General features: G+C 30.1%; 6 protein-coding genes across 6 annotated transcripts; 3 read left to right on the forward strand and 3 right to left on the reverse strand.

The window, feature by feature from the left end:
- Positions 1–1399: 1399 nt before the first annotated feature.
- GO595_007629 (protein kinase) lies at positions 1400–3781 on the reverse strand (the record flags this gene model as incomplete). Its single annotated transcript, XM_067921113.1, has 1 exon — positions 1400–3781. One exon carries the CDS (start codon positions 3779–3781, stop codon positions 1400–1402), a length of 2382 nt encoding a protein of 793 aa, XP_067772192.1.
- Positions 3782–4703: 922 nt separating this feature from the next.
- On the reverse strand, positions 4704–7919 carry GO595_007630 (nck-associated protein 1-like; the record flags this gene model as incomplete). Its single annotated transcript, XM_067921115.1, has 1 exon — positions 4704–7919. The coding sequence occupies one exon, from the start codon at positions 7917–7919 to the stop codon at positions 4704–4706; it is 3216 nt and encodes a 1071-aa protein (XP_067772193.1).
- Positions 7920–8436: 517 nt separating this feature from the next.
- On the forward strand, positions 8437–8985 carry GO595_007631 (ADP-ribosylation factor; the record flags this gene model as incomplete). Its single annotated transcript, XM_067921116.1, has 1 exon — positions 8437–8985. The coding sequence occupies one exon, from the start codon at positions 8437–8439 to the stop codon at positions 8983–8985; it is 549 nt and encodes a 182-aa protein (XP_067772194.1).
- Positions 8986–9250: 265 nt separating this feature from the next.
- On the forward strand, positions 9251–10522 carry GO595_007632 (WD repeat-containing protein WRAP73; the record flags this gene model as incomplete). The annotated part of the gene is made up of 1 exon (XM_067921117.1): positions 9251–10522. The coding sequence occupies one exon, from the start codon at positions 9251–9253 to the stop codon at positions 10520–10522; it is 1272 nt and encodes a 423-aa protein (XP_067772195.1).
- Positions 10523–12496: 1974 nt separating this feature from the next.
- Positions 12497–12958, reverse strand: GO595_007633 (ankyrin repeat protein; the record flags this gene model as incomplete). The annotated part of the gene is made up of 1 exon (XM_067921118.1): positions 12497–12958. One exon carries the CDS (start codon positions 12956–12958, stop codon positions 12497–12499), a length of 462 nt encoding a protein of 153 aa, XP_067772196.1.
- Positions 12959–13165: 207 nt separating this feature from the next.
- On the forward strand, positions 13166–14636 carry GO595_007634 (Elongation factor 2; the record flags this gene model as incomplete). Its single annotated transcript, XM_067921119.1, has 2 exons — positions 13166–13175; positions 14302–14636. The coding sequence occupies 2 exons, from the start codon at positions 13166–13168 to the stop codon at positions 14634–14636; spliced, it is 345 nt and encodes a 114-aa protein (XP_067772197.1).
- Between the last annotated feature and the right edge of the window lie 967 nt (positions 14637–15603).

The raw sequence follows: 15603 nt of genomic DNA on the forward strand, positions 1-15603 counted from the left end.
GGTTTCCATTTTTAAGAAGTTCAAGAAAAAGTTCTTTTTTAAGAAAACTTCCATCAAAAAAGATTAATATAAATGGAAGATTATCTGCTCTGATTGATGTATATTGAAGTGAATAATTCATTTTTGTTAGCCTTTCTTTTTCTAAAAAAGACAAAATTTCATAATTAATGTATTTTAAACAATAATTTCCTAATTCAGTTTGTATATCTTTATTAATAATTTTTTTTCTTTCTTCAACTTTTCCAAGTTTCTTTTCATAAAAGTAATAAAAAACATCGTTTTTATGATATTGAATTGCCGTCTTTAATACTTCATCATATATCATTTCCCAAAATATACCAATATCTTGTTCACACAAATGAATAATTTCCAGATTTCCTCCAGCAACTGCAAATTGTAATGTGTTATAAGGTTTTACTTCATTAAGTAATAAAAATTTAAAACATTTAATTGAGCCAAAAAATGCTGCATAATCAATTAATGAAGCATATAAAGATGGCATATTCCATCTTTTACAAAGTTCTTGATCAATTATTTGTTTAAACTTAAAGTCATTTTGTGATGAAATTTCTTGTAACTCATCTAAATTATCTTTTCGAAGAATTTTTAATAAATTTGTATCATTTTTAATTTCGTTATTCATTTTATTTATATATTTCATAAGCTTTGGTGGTATCATTTCGAGTTTCCACATTTCTTTAAGGAGACATTCTGATTTTAATGTATTTATTCGAGAAAGATATATAATTAGAACTTTCAACAATTTTGAATAATTTAAATTATTAACATTTGTTAATAAATTTAAAAATGAGATGTATAAACTCGCATTATTATTTTTTGTAAAATAAGACATACAAATAAATTGAGAAATATAAAATTCATAAAGATATGGACAATTTGGATTACCTTCCATCAACTTTGAAATTTGTTGAGCTGTTGACTCAAGATTATATTTATTTAAATTTAAAAACAAATTTTCAATTGCAACAATTTCTTCTGTTACAAATTTTGTGTTTTGCGGTGGTGGAGGTGGAGGCGGTGGAGGAGATGGTGGAATCGTCATTTTGATTTTTGAAAAGTGGCTATTTTTAAACCTAAGAAATGATATCACATTTCGTTAACTAAATCATTAGTGATATTTCTTCACTTGAAGCGTAATTCATAAAATAAAATAAATTTTTGTGTTTAAAACTTTTTTATCAATAAATTTGAAGAATTAAATCATTTTTTTTTAAAATAAATGAGCCAAAATTTTCAGGAACAAAAAATAAAAATGGAGAACAATTTAATTCTATATGTTATCAATTTAAACATAAACAAGTTGAAACTTAAAATTCGACTTAATTGCAAAAGGAACATCACTCAGTAACTCAATACAAAAAATCAAACATAAATAAATTTACTTTGTTCTTCTTGGAGAAGCGAGTTTCATTCCTGAAAACATGTCTGCGACAGGAGGCTTTGGCTGTGGTTGTTCTTGTTGCACTGGCTTTGGTTGCATCGGTTGTGGCTGAGGTCTTGATTGAACAGGTTTTGGTTGGGCTTGTTGCAGTGGCCTTTGTTGCATTTGCTGTGATGGCCTTTGTTGCGTTTGTTGAGGAGGTTTTGGTTGCATTGGTTTTGATTGTGATAGTATTGGTCTTGTTTGTACCGGTTTTGGTGCTGATTGTTGAGGTGGCGCTATTATTGAGCTGCTTGGTGTGACGGGATTAGTATGAACTGGCGCATGACTTAAATTAATGTTTCCACTTGCATTAATGTGATTAGTAGTAGTCGGGATATTTGGCTTATTATGAATTGGAGTTGTTGCGTTATATGTATTTTGTTGATTTCGATTCATTTTAATAGGTACTCTTTGTTGATTTGGAATATTTGTTTGTTGAGGTTGTTGAATAGGCATTTGGTTCAATGGCTTTACTTGAGTTGGTAAAGTAGATGTTTGTCTTGGCTTGCTAAAGAATAGCTTAGCTTTAGCATTTTCATGTTGATCTTGAATTTTGTTTTCGCTTGTTAACGTACTCCTAACGTTCGTGTCTCTGTAAAGTGATTTTGCATAGTTTACATCGATTTTGGCCGGTATTAACGGTTCCTTGATGGGCTTTTGGGGCTTGTAATCGATGTCAGGCCTCCATACTGCAGCCTTTGCTTCGAGGTTCCTATCAATTATTAAGTCATTTACAGCCTTTTCGATTATTTCCATTATTGATTCTTGGGTTTCCACGTTAACGTTTATATTTGATAATATATCAGATAACATTGGAACAGTATATTTCATAGTAATTTTTGATGAAGTTTTTAATTTCTTTGCAATTTTAGTGATATTATCAGCAACTTCAGCATCATGGACTCTATTATAACACATAGTTAATTGAGGAATTACCAAAAAGGCAAATTTGTTATTGTTAACATGATCACAACAAGCAGAAAAACATTCGATGATTGAACATAAGAACTTTGAATTTGATGAATTTGTTGTGAAGTCAATCAGAATAGGTATCAATGTATTTAATATAATACCTTGGTCGAGAATCCTTACGATTTTCGCGATATGTTTTACAGCTTCATTTCGTAATGATACGTTATCATTTTTAATCGAATCGATAAACACAGGTAAAACAAGCGACGCGTCGTTAGTCTTCTCGAGTATTATATCCATGCAATTTAAGTTAATAATTCCAAGTTCAAGTGGAAATGTTAACTTTAATATGTTCTTAAGTGGATTCACTATAACATTAATAAAGTCTTTGTCGTCCATACTTTGGCCTATTTTAAATATGTTCGGTATAACTGCAGTAGCAAAATTTGGTTCACTCAATACATCATTTATCATTAAAGGTAAAAACTTAAGACGCTGAATACGTAACGAAAATAACCCAATCGAATGAAAGAGACCTTTGTAGAAGTCATATTTCTCTTTGTTACTTTTGACAACAAACAAATCAACATAACGTAACGCGCGAATGGTTATTTGGGTAAAGGCTGGCGATTTAATTATGTCTTCAAGAGTCGGACGTCGATTTTGATTAAGGTTTAAACATTTCGATACTAAATCTTTCATCTCGGAACTCATATTTTCAGGATATGTGACCTTGTCAACAGAAAAATCTGCAACTAATTCTTCAACACTTCGCTGTGTAATGAATGGAGAACCTTTGTATAACGTGGCAATGAAACATCCAATTGAATAGACATCAGCAGAATATGATAAAAGTTGGTTCATAAGATACTCTGGAGGAGTATAAGTGATTGGGAGTTGGCTAACAAGGTCAAATTGCTGTGGAATAACTGGAAGTTCAGTAAATGGAATTGAGAAATTGAAATTGAATATTTTCACTTCTAATGTTTTCGATATACAAACTGCCTCAGGGCTGAGGCCAAGATAGAGAAGTTTGGCTTGTGTATGGAGGAAATGAATGACTTTAATTATTTGATCTGATACATATAAAATTTCATCTTCGGTGAGCTCCTTGTCATTGATAAGAATGTTATCAATGGGTTCTGATGAAAAACCAAAGTTATTTAAATCTTCACTTATATCATAAATTTTAAGAACATTAGGATGATGAATCTTTCTGGCTTGTGCTATCGCCTGCACAAAAAGCATTTTGAATTTTTCTCGATCCTTTCTATTTTTGATTGTATCATCAATACTTTGTTGTTTCAATAACCATAAATAGACTTGTGTATTATCATCCTTTTTAAGTGCAGTATGGACTTTCCAAAATTTTGTTTCGAATTTAAGTTGGATTTCATCAAAGTTCGTAGATATCCCACCACCCATTGTAGAAACGAACTCAGTGAATTTTTAAATAGATGACGATTTGTATCGTTCATACAAATATTTCGGTTATTCAGCCAATAAATTTAGCCTGGAGCACAATTTCAACTCGGTATGATTTTTTAATTTGTAATAAGATTTGTAGGTTTTCTTGAAGCATTTAATCCATTTCTAGCAGTGCGTTTTATTTCGGTGTATAAATTTATAAGATAACTATAATTTTTATTTGGTTACTCTTATCAAATGAATAAAAGAACATCTTTTCTGCAAAAACAAGGTGCACACTTTGAAGCTTAGAGTCAAATAATGACAAAAATTTCTAAGTAAATAGATCGATTTTTCATGTAACATGGATTTTTTTCGAAGAAGAAAACGTTATAAAAATGCATTAAAATACGTTTATTTTATTTAACATTTAAACCGACCTATACATCTTCTGTTTCTTCTTTCTTTTCATTGAATTTCATACATAAAACCATACATGCCAAAGCCACAACAACAACAATGATTACAATTAATGCAATTGCCCAACCTTGCAAGCCGCCAGTTGATTAACCATCTTCGATTAATAAACTCATTGGTTCTATTAATTGACGATTTTCTGTTGTATAAGTTGTAGTCACACGAACACCATTACTAAAAACTGTTTGTTGTACCTTTAAATCATCAGTTAAATAAATATAATCATTTGATGGTATGTAATCATTTTTGAAACCACCTCAGCAATGCGCTATAAATCTTTAAGTTTCTCTTTCAATATCATTATGTAATTTATATTGACATCTTGATAATGTACAATTTTTTCACATTTCCTAAAAGATATTAAACTCTCTCTAAAAACAAAGCGAAAGCAGAGTGAGAAGCACTGATTAGTTTCATTTGTCATACATAACGGTTATTATTAAAGACTTTTATTCAATCCATTTCACTTTGATTGCTTCACAGCCTGTTTTGTGTTTTGATTACTATTATTATTTTTCCTTAACATCAAAGAGTATATTGTTCTAATATAATTATACGACGCGACCGTCTCCAGCATTGCGTAATCGGCGTAGAACGAATTCTTCACGAAGTTATCCAACACTATGTACATTGTCAAGAATGGGTAATTCACTTTCTTGTTCTTTTGGTGGAACACGTTACCCGCCTTGATACCGATTTGCATGTTCTCCAACATTTGGTTATATATTCTAATGTACGGCACTGATTTTGTCATATTCGTAGCGCATCCGACAATTGCGTCCATTGTCAATGCGATCAAATGTGAGTTATCACTTAATGAATCTTCGTTTGGTATATAACTCACTTTACTCCAATAAGCAGTTGAGAACAATGCGCCGAAATACATTGCGAAACAAATTTCGGAGAAACTTTTAACTATTGAATGTCGAGCAATCCGTGATTGTAATACTATATCTTTATCAGGATTAATATCTTTTGCCATAAATGCATATTTAGGATAGACTACAGGATCCAAATTTATAGCTTCGCGAATTAATTTACGGAATTGTAAGATACAGCCAATATGATTAAAGTAACCTATGACTGTTTCTGCATGTGTTAAAGCTGATGGATTATTTACAAATGTTGCTTTGCTTGGTTCACTAGGGATTTCATAAGAGATAATTAAATTAAGTTTATCCATGAATTCTTTTGTGGCTTCACTTGCAACTATGTCTAAATAGACCATTCCATTAATACCAATCACTGAATATAATGAACGTAATGCTGATAATGTAGCAACGTTATCATTACTAATGAAACATTGTCGTGTTGATGAATATACAAGTTTATGTATCTTTTCTCGTAAGAATTCTTTATAATATTGGACATATGACTGAGTTAAGAATCCTATTTGATCATCATCATGTTTAATATCAACGACTTTTTCATTAATTACTAATTCAACATATGTTAAATCAGAGATATTCTTTTGTATGATTTCTTGTGGATTAATATTGGCTGACATTAATATTAAGTTTAAGATATATTTAGATGATTGTATTGATTCAACTAATTTGTCTGGATGAATAACTTTAAATTTATCAAATAAAAATGGTATTAATGTCTTTGATTTCTCTATGAATATTTCATTTAAGTTATACGTGTTATCAAATATTGTGATTTTCCCAATTTCATTAATTAATTTCATGGAATTACATAAAAGTCCAATGTATTTAGCGGCTGGCTCTAATAAGTCACGATTTTCTAACATTGATTCAATACTAATTAATGTAGAAAGTACTTTACTTTCATTTTGTTGTTGTGTTTTATAATTTGGTTTGTTTTGTTTCTCTAACATTTGCGTGACTTTTTCAACAGTCGAAATCTTTTCTTGTAATCGTAACTCTTTTAGAATTCCATTATGGAAACTTTCAGACCATATTGTAATCGATTTCCATATTAACTTTAATATTTCTTCGACAAACTTTTGGATAATATTTGGGAATTCATTCCATTCAGAATATGTATTAATATCAATGGAATAATAATGTGCAAATGCTAAGAAACATGAAATTGCATATGAATCTTCACTTTGGAAGTTATGCGCATATTCTATAAACACTTGATTATATGACCAATATGTATGTAATGGTATTGATCGTAATATTGTATCTGTTGGTGAGATGAATAAGTTAACATGGAAATATAACAAAGAAATTAAATCAAATAATGGTGATAAATGTAATATACCATTTGTAACACTATATTTGTTGAAGGATGACATTAACCTTTCAATGTTCATTCGTAACCCTTCTAAATCATATTGTTTACCTTTGTCAAATTCTTGTATATCTAATGTCCGTAAGGATGTAATGAATAAACTTAACATATTATAATTCTCTTGTGGAATATGAAATGTACGCATTAAGTTTTCTAAATAATAGGAATCATATTCACGTAAATTAAAGAAGATAAACCGTTTGATTAAATCTTGATGTTTGAACCCAAAAGTGGCAAGACGATAGACAGATACAAAAAGTGCTAAAAATGAATTGTTGTATTGTTTCGGTTTGTAATATTTGAAAAAGCTCAAACTCGTCGAAATCTCAAAGTTAGCATAACCTAAAAGTGATAGAATGACAGCAATCTTAAGGGAATAAATGTTGGGATCAGAACTAACAGCATTATATGCTTCATCTAATGCCATGGCTAATCGATTACGTCGGAAATCTCGGACTTTTCGATTCTTATCAAAAAGATTAATGTTGAAAAGATTCGAAAAATCAAGTTCTTGACTGAGTTTTACACTCTTTTTGACACTTTCAAATATGGTCTTAAGTTCAATACAATAATCTCCATGAAGTACAAAAAGAAACTTTTGATGGGCAATAAGCTTGAATACTTCTAATATTTGTGTGTCAGTGGTTAAAAATTCAATTTCAACAATGGAAAATGAAAGGAACCAATCAATAATATTTGATAGATCCATCATAAGAATATATTCCATTTTGAAGAAGTTAGAGCCTGGCTGTGAGTTTTTGGGGTTGTCTGATATATTAAGAAGACTCCAATCAAATGATGTACTTGGGCCTAATATTCTTTCAAGAACAGCTGAAACTGATTTGAACATTGTGAAAATATGTGGGTTAAGCATTTTGAGATCTGATATAAGGGCTAATGGAGTTGATCTGTTAAAAAAAAGGAAATAAAATTTGTCGAGTTCTTCAAACGGATGCCCTGTTTTCTTTTGATAACAATAACTGTATATCGATATAGCTTTTTCATACTTTTGTATGCTATTTAAGAAAAGAAATGTTTTGACATAATAAGTATAGAGTTTCATTATGTTTTGAATATGAACATAATTCCAAGAAAATCCGAAAGACTTAGATGATTCTGCAGCTTGTTGAAGTAATTTTAGTGAGCCTTGTTGGAAAAACATATAATGCCTGAGAACATTGACAACATATCTAAGTTTTTCACCAAAAAACTGAATTCTTTCTTCCGAGAGATGACGGAATTTTTGGCTAGTCATTGACATTTTATTCTTTAAACATTTGTAAAGATCATTTGCATCTTTGCGTTCAAGTTCTTCTGCAAGTTCTTCGGAAAGAATCTTGTGAACGACATAAAAGGCCGCTAGGATACGTTCTCCATGTTTGTTAAGGATATCAACATAGGCTATTTCGAAACTCATCTTCTCGGACCTAAATTGTTATGTCAAAAAGCAGAATAATTGACAAGTTTACACACTGATCCCTTGGAAAGCGGTAATTTTCAATGAAGGTTTGATTTTTCTTTGCTTATTTGGTTCTGATGTATTTTGGATTTGAAGGGGCCCAAAGGCACTTTCAAAAACTTGCGGTGATAAAAAAGGTTAGGTATCAAAAGTCTTAACGTTCTATCAGTGAACATTTAAATGGTTTATTAAGAATTTTAATACTTTATTTGAATGACTTTTTCACATTATTTTGATTATCGTAAAACAGAATTATTCTATCGTTTCCACAAAGCCACTTTGGTCTTTTTGTGATTGTTTTGATCGGATTTTTTTTGCAATTTTAACGTGCGAAATCCTCTTTTTCTTTAAATTTCAATCGTCAAACCGGGAATAATTGTGCTCAATTTGATCGTTTTGACTAAAATCTGGAATTTGGTCAAATGGAAGTTTATTCTTTCATGTAGATTAACCAATAAACCATATCATTGTTAAAATGGGTTTATTTTTCAGCGATGTATATAAGAAATGGTTCAAGAACAAAGATATGAGAATACTTATGTTAGGACTTGATGCAGCAGGAAAAACAACAATTTTATATAAACTTAAACTTGGTGAACATGTAACAACTATTCCAACAATTGGTTTTAATGTTGAAACAATTGAATATAAGAGACTTAGTATGAACATATGGGATGTTGGAGGTCAAGACAGAATTCGTGCACTTTGGAGACATTACTATCATAATACAAAGGGATTAATTTTTGTTGTAGATTCTAATGATATTGGACGTATTGATGAAGCACGTGATGAACTTCATAAGCTTTTAGAAGAGGATGAATTACGTGATGCAATTTTGCTTGTATATGCAAATAAGCAAGATCTTCCAAATGCAATTAAACCAAGTGAATTGTCAAATAAATTACGACTTAATACTATCACCAATAGGCCATGGCAAGTACAAGGAACATGTGCAACAACAGGCGATGGATTATATGAAGGTTTGGATTGGCTCGGCGAACAAGCCAACAAAAAACGTAAGTAAATTTTAAATATTTAATTTTTTTATTCATATTATTATGGAATTAGTGGTAAAAAGTTCTATCATAATCAATAACGTTATTATATCTTACCAGTATATAGCCAAACGAAATGTAAAATTAAATTATCAAGTTTGATTTTTTGGTGCAGTGCAAATTTTAACAAAAATAAATTCCAAAATCCCATGGCATTTTACAATTTTTCTAGAATGAATATAGTGATAATAATAATTTTGAAATTTTGTGGAATTTGTACGTTTATAATTTTTTATGCTTTTCCAAGCGCCTTTCACATGCGATTGTTGGACAAAAGAATTTTATTCGTTATCTGAAGATGGTAAAACTTTGGCAGCTGTTATTAATGGCTTTAAAGTTGAAATACATGATGCTTCAACTGGAAATTCAATAATTACATTAAGGTGCATTGACAAAATTGATAAAGTATTGTGGTCACCAAATGGAAGGCACTTAGCTGTAGCAATGTATGAAAGAAATACTGTTCATATTTTTACTCCATCACAATCTTCCCAACCATATATGAGAATTGACGGAGGTGAATTAGGAATAGAAAATATAATGTGGTCGCCAAACAATAGGTATTTATTAGTTTTTGGAAAAGATGGGGTTCGAATCGATGTTTGGGAATTAAGAAAATCTATGAATCAATTGATTTGTCTTTTAAATGTAAAAGATTCACGAAAAGGTGTTTCTTTTTCACCGGACAAAAACTTTTTTGCATATTTAACAAGAATAGAAGGAAGTGATTGTATATCTATATTTTCATCAGAAGATTGGAGACCAATTGACACAATAAAAATCAATACCCTTGATGCATGTGAGATTCAGTGGTCACCAAATAGTCAATATATTGCTATTTCTGATTGCCAAATAGAACATCGAGCAATAATCGTCAACCTTGAAACACAAAATTGTTCTGAATTCCAAGCCTATAAAGAAGGTGTTGGTATTTCTTGTATGCGTTGGTGTTTTAATTCATGCTTACTTGCAATTGGTTCAGGTAATGATTCGATTTACATTTTATATGCACCAGATTGGAAACTTTTAGCAGAATTTAATCACATTAATATCACACGAAAAGAAATTGCAGATCACTACATTGAAAACACTCCAGGTGAAATGATTAAATCTGATTTTCCAATCGAGGTTCGAAATTATGAAAATTCGGGAATAACAAAAATTGAATGGTCAAATAGCGGTAAATACGTTGCTTCAACATCTGCAGCAATACCGCAAACTGTTTTCATCTGGGATATTGAATCTCTTTCTCTAATACATGTGTTTTCATTTCTTACAGAAGTCACCGATATGAAATGGTCACCAACAGATGACAATCTTGCTTTGGGATATGGGACAGATATGATGTTGAATTGGAAGCCAAATGGATTCAATGTTTCTCATTCACAAGAAGCTGCAATTCGAATACATTTTATCGAATGGAAACCAGATGGTGAGCTATTAATCGTTTTTGATTGTATAGCTGGTACTTGTACATTTGCTCATGTTCTTCATGATAATGAATAAATTGTTTAAAAAATTAGTAATCAAAAAAAATCAATATTTTAATTTGTTGGTTTATTTCCTAAAAATTGTGCAACTATTAACCCTTAATCATCATAAGAAAAATTAATATTAATCTTTGCTTTATTTGTAACGTTTATCCAAAAGTGCTAAAAATCTACATCGTACATATAAAGTATAGAATCCAAGACACAAACAAATGAGCAAATTTCTCTCCATCATTGCTAACAAAATTGCTAACGTAATAGCACCAACTTACGAAACACTAGAAGAAGAGATAAATGGAGTTTGGCAAACTATTTGTAACAGTACACTTGATCAATCTCCAGATGCACTTCACATAATTCATGAACTAATTGCCAAACTTATTAATTTGCTAAAAGAGATACAAGCAGAAGAAAAGGATAAACTATCAGAAATTTTAGAATCACATCAAATTCCTTTATTACTTTATAATTTCTCCAAAGCAAACATTCCAAATGGGTTTTTTGACGAAGCACTTATTTTTTTTATTGAATTTACTGTTCCACCATTATCTTCATTTTTGGATCAACCTTATTTTATTCAACCTTTAAATTCTATGTTAGAACAAAGCATATCTTCTGAATCTGAAAATTCAAAGAAGTTGTTTGAATCCATTTTATCTTATATAATTCATTCACCTGGAAAAATTGATTTATTTATTTTATCACCAACTAATTCTCCATTTTTCTCTCTACTTTCAAAAAAGATGTTCGAGTCTTACACAGAACTTGGGCAGTTTATTTTCCAACTTCTTGTTACAACCAAAAATAATCAAAATCTTCATCAATTTATTCTTAATTGCTCGCCTTTCATTTCCAACTGCATAAGCTTTATAGTTGAATGTATTAATACCAAAACTCTCGATCCACAAAAACAAAAATTTTTATCATATATTGATATTTCTCTTCAATGTGCTCCACCAGATTATGCTGCTACTCTTTGTTCTCTTTTCCATGAGCAGATTATTCAGCCATTTATTGTTGAATCATCTTCAAATTCTTCTCTTTCCAATTCCATTTATATTCTTTCGGCTTTTTCAAGCAAAGAAATAATATTACCAATAATAAACATCATTGGATCCAATATTGAACAACATATTAATCCATCTGATGAAACAAGTGTTTTTCTTTCAGCAAGATTAACCGCTTTATTACTTGAATTTGTTCATCCAAAAGTGACAGAAAATTCACAGCTGTCAAAAATTTTTGTTGATTTCATATCACTTGTCCCTTCCGAGTGGTTTGTTGAACCTGAGCTCGACAAAGCACTTCAGAGTGCTCGTTCTAGGGTTAACATGTCATATTTCAGAGAGAAAACCACAATGTTCTCTACTGAAATTGATTTGAGTGGAATATTATCGAAATTATTAAATCAATTTGAGAATTTCATGGATAATTCAGTAAAAGTTAATTTATCCCTTTGTGAGCTGTTCTCACTTATAGCATCATTGCCAGGACCAAATACTTCGTTCTTTTCATTCTCTGAAGATTGTGAAAATGGACTTGTGAAAGCAATAAAATTTGTTTGTACTTCCGCTCAAAGAAGAGTTGGAAAGAGAGAAAATACGATGGAGCAGATAAAAGAGGCTTATAAAGATATTGATAATGAAAATGGAGGAGATCTGTTCAGAAATGTTGTAGTGCTGCTTGAATTCCTAACGGAACTGACAGCAATTGCAAAATCTAAAAGCGTGTTCAATCAACGCGACTTTCTTTTTGTATCATAAACTTTCATTCTTGTCTTAATTGTTCTATTTTGTGCTACTCATCAAACACTCTCATATGCAATCATTCTATTTTTTATTTTAAAGCTTTTTTCAAACAATATGAAAGGATGAAATAAAAGCTTTTATTTATATGAGTAAATTTTTGGAGATTTTTGTTAATATTCCAGAATAGACAATGAAATAGAACAACAACAAAAAGTTTCACAATTAAACATCATTTTACATAATCATTGTTTACTTCTATAGAATACAAATCTACTTGATGATGTATTCTTTGGTACTAACACGTCAATTCGCTTTGAGATATTTTGAGCAATTTGATCTATTTCTGCTAATTGTCTTCTCATTTGCTGCTGTTGCACTTGCATAATGTTCAATGCATTTGCCTGTGACATAACTTTACCTTTTAGTTGCGATATTATTTCGGACTGCTTATCTTGTAACCCAACCATTTCTTCTAATGTTTTATTCATTTGATGCTGTTCATGTAATATGTTTGTATACAGTAGCGATGACCTTGTTTTGTTTTGTGACTCATCTGAAGCTTCTTTCTTCTGTAACAACTGTGCTATATCGCCTCTGTCATCAGCTTCAGCTATATCTTCAGGTGTTTTACCAAGTTGATTTTTCAATTTGGTGTCTGCACCCGAATGTAACAACAATGTGACAATGTTCCGACGATTATGCATACAAGCATAATGTAATGGCGTATCTCCTCCTTTATCTTGAATGTTTACATTCGCTTTCTTTTCAATCAAAAGTTTGGTACTATTTTCATTCCCAAACCAACATGCACAATGAAGAGCAGTTTTACCAGAAAAATCAACTTGGTCAATATTAATCTTGGTTGCTAATAACAACTTAACAATATCAACATACCCAAACCAGCAAGCTAAATGAAGCGGAGTACGTTAAGAAATAAACGGACGCCAAAAAATGAAATCAAACAGCAATGTCAGGCATCGTAATATCAACTCCGGATTTAAGTAGAATCGAAACACAGTCAGTTCGCCCATTTCGAGTGGCTATAAGAAGTGAACTGGCATCGTGCGATATTAATTGTTTACCCATTGGTGTATCAAGTAAATACGATAATATTTGTGAATGCCCAGAAATTGCTGCCCAATGAATTGCCGTATAAAATAAAATAAATAAATACCAAATATATATATATGAACAGCAAAAAAAGAAAATAAATACTATCAGCGACTTCAATTTTGGCACCATTAATACATAAGTACTTAAGAACATCAAGAGATCCACATGCTGCAGCAATACATATAATTGGTACGTGATTTCGTACATATTGATTGATTTTCAACAAAAAAAATAAAGAAACGTATCGACCGTTGCATTAGGACTGATGTTTGATGGAACTAGAAGTTGTATTTTTGATTCCAAGTTTCGTTGGCAAGCGATGATAACTTGTTTTAGGTTGTCGTTCATTTCATTTAGATATTGAGAAAAAATAAATTTGTCAAATAATTTCAATGCAATAAATTGATGTCAGTACCTTTGACTTTTGGACAAAACCGTAAAATAATTTAAAACAAAAATATCTTGGAAAATATTCATCAATATAAAGTTATCTTAATAAAATAATTTATAAATAAGTTAGTCATAATAAATTTAAATTTTTATTAAATTTTAAGAAAATCAATAAATATTGAATTTTTTGAATTATTTGTAAAAAAGCAATTTTTTCACATGAGTAATTTCGTATCTTTAATATATTATTCAATTTTGGATATAAAATTACGGAATTATATTAATCATTATTGATATTCAATGAATATTGTTTTTTTGAAGTGTAATACACTTAACATTCTGGAAGCGAAAATCTTTGTCAATTGACAACATAATTAGTTGTTGACTAACAATATACTATGATAGCAATTATTCGATATTTTATAGATTCGATTAAAATCGATCCTGTTGTAGAAGGTTAGCTATAAGGTCAAAGTGATATCAATAACCGCTTTCTGCCGCGGTATTTCTGTTTTGGAGTGTTTTTAATTAAACACACACACAGAAATCACAGCACCATTGACCGTATGCGGTGGTGTTCACGGCGTTTTGTCCAAGCGTCGTGGAAAGGCATTCGATCAACAACAACGTGAAGGTACACCATTGATGGTCATCAAGGCTTATCTTCCTGTTATGGAATCATTCGGCTTCGATAAAGATCTCAGATCAGCTACATCAGGTCAGGCATTCCCACAAATGATCTTCGACCACTGGGAGAATCTCCAAGGTGACGCATTCGAAGATGGAAACCAACTAAGCGCCACAATTAAGGCTGTCCGTAAGAGGAAAGGTCTCTCTGAAAGCATCCCATCACTCGACCACTACCTCGATAAACTTTAAACACTTTAATAGATGGAAGATTTTGTAGAAATTGTATATTAGTTATTTTAGTTAACTAGTAATTTAGCTATATCCTGGTGACGATTTGCTTGTGCGTACATAAGCGCTGTTTTATGAAATCATAGCGATTTCTGAATGATTTTAGCTAATATTAAATTAATAAAACAGATATTAAATGCAAGAAATAAAGATCTTTAGCATTAATATCAATTCCTTCATGTTCAAGAAGTAATTTAACTATTTTTGTTTCACCATTATAAGATGCAATCATAAGTGCAGTTTCAAATAATTTTAATAATTTCCAAATATTATTTTGAAATATTAAATTATTAAAATAAATTTTAAATAAAACAAATAAATATTTTTAGCATTAACATCAATTTCTTTATGTTTAAGAAGTAATTTTATGATTTTTTTATTTCTTTTTCTTACTGCTAATATAAGTGCTGTATCAAAAAAATGAAATTTTTTTGGATTATTTTTATGAAATTATAATTATTTAAAATAAATAAATAATTAATTAATAATATATTTTTTGAATTTATGTTAATTCCTTTTTGTTCAAGAAGAAGATTTGGTATTTCTACAAAGTTCCATCTAATTGCTTCCATAAGTAATGTCCAAAATAATTTGAATTAAATCCAAATATTTATTTAAAACACAAAATTTTTAAAATAAAATTTAAATAAAATAAATAAATATCTCTAGTATTAATATCAATTCCTTCTTGCTCCAGTAAAAAGTTAAATATTTTAATGTTTATTGTTAAATTCAATGGGAAAAATAATTTTATAACTTCATCCATGACTAATTTGCTTGTTTTATTTTCATAAAGATATTTAAATATATCATTTCGATGAAACATAATTGCTGTTTTATAGGCATCTTCAAATAATGAATGATTTTGTTCACATAAATGAACGATTTCAATATTTCCACCTGCAATTGCATATTTACCTGTGTTTTC

This window comes from Histomonas meleagridis (assembly GCF_020186115.1).
Source record: "Histomonas meleagridis strain 2922-C6/04-10x chromosome Unknown contig_55, whole genome shotgun sequence".
NCBI classification, from domain to species: domain Eukaryota; phylum Parabasalia; order Tritrichomonadida; family Dientamoebidae; genus Histomonas; species Histomonas meleagridis.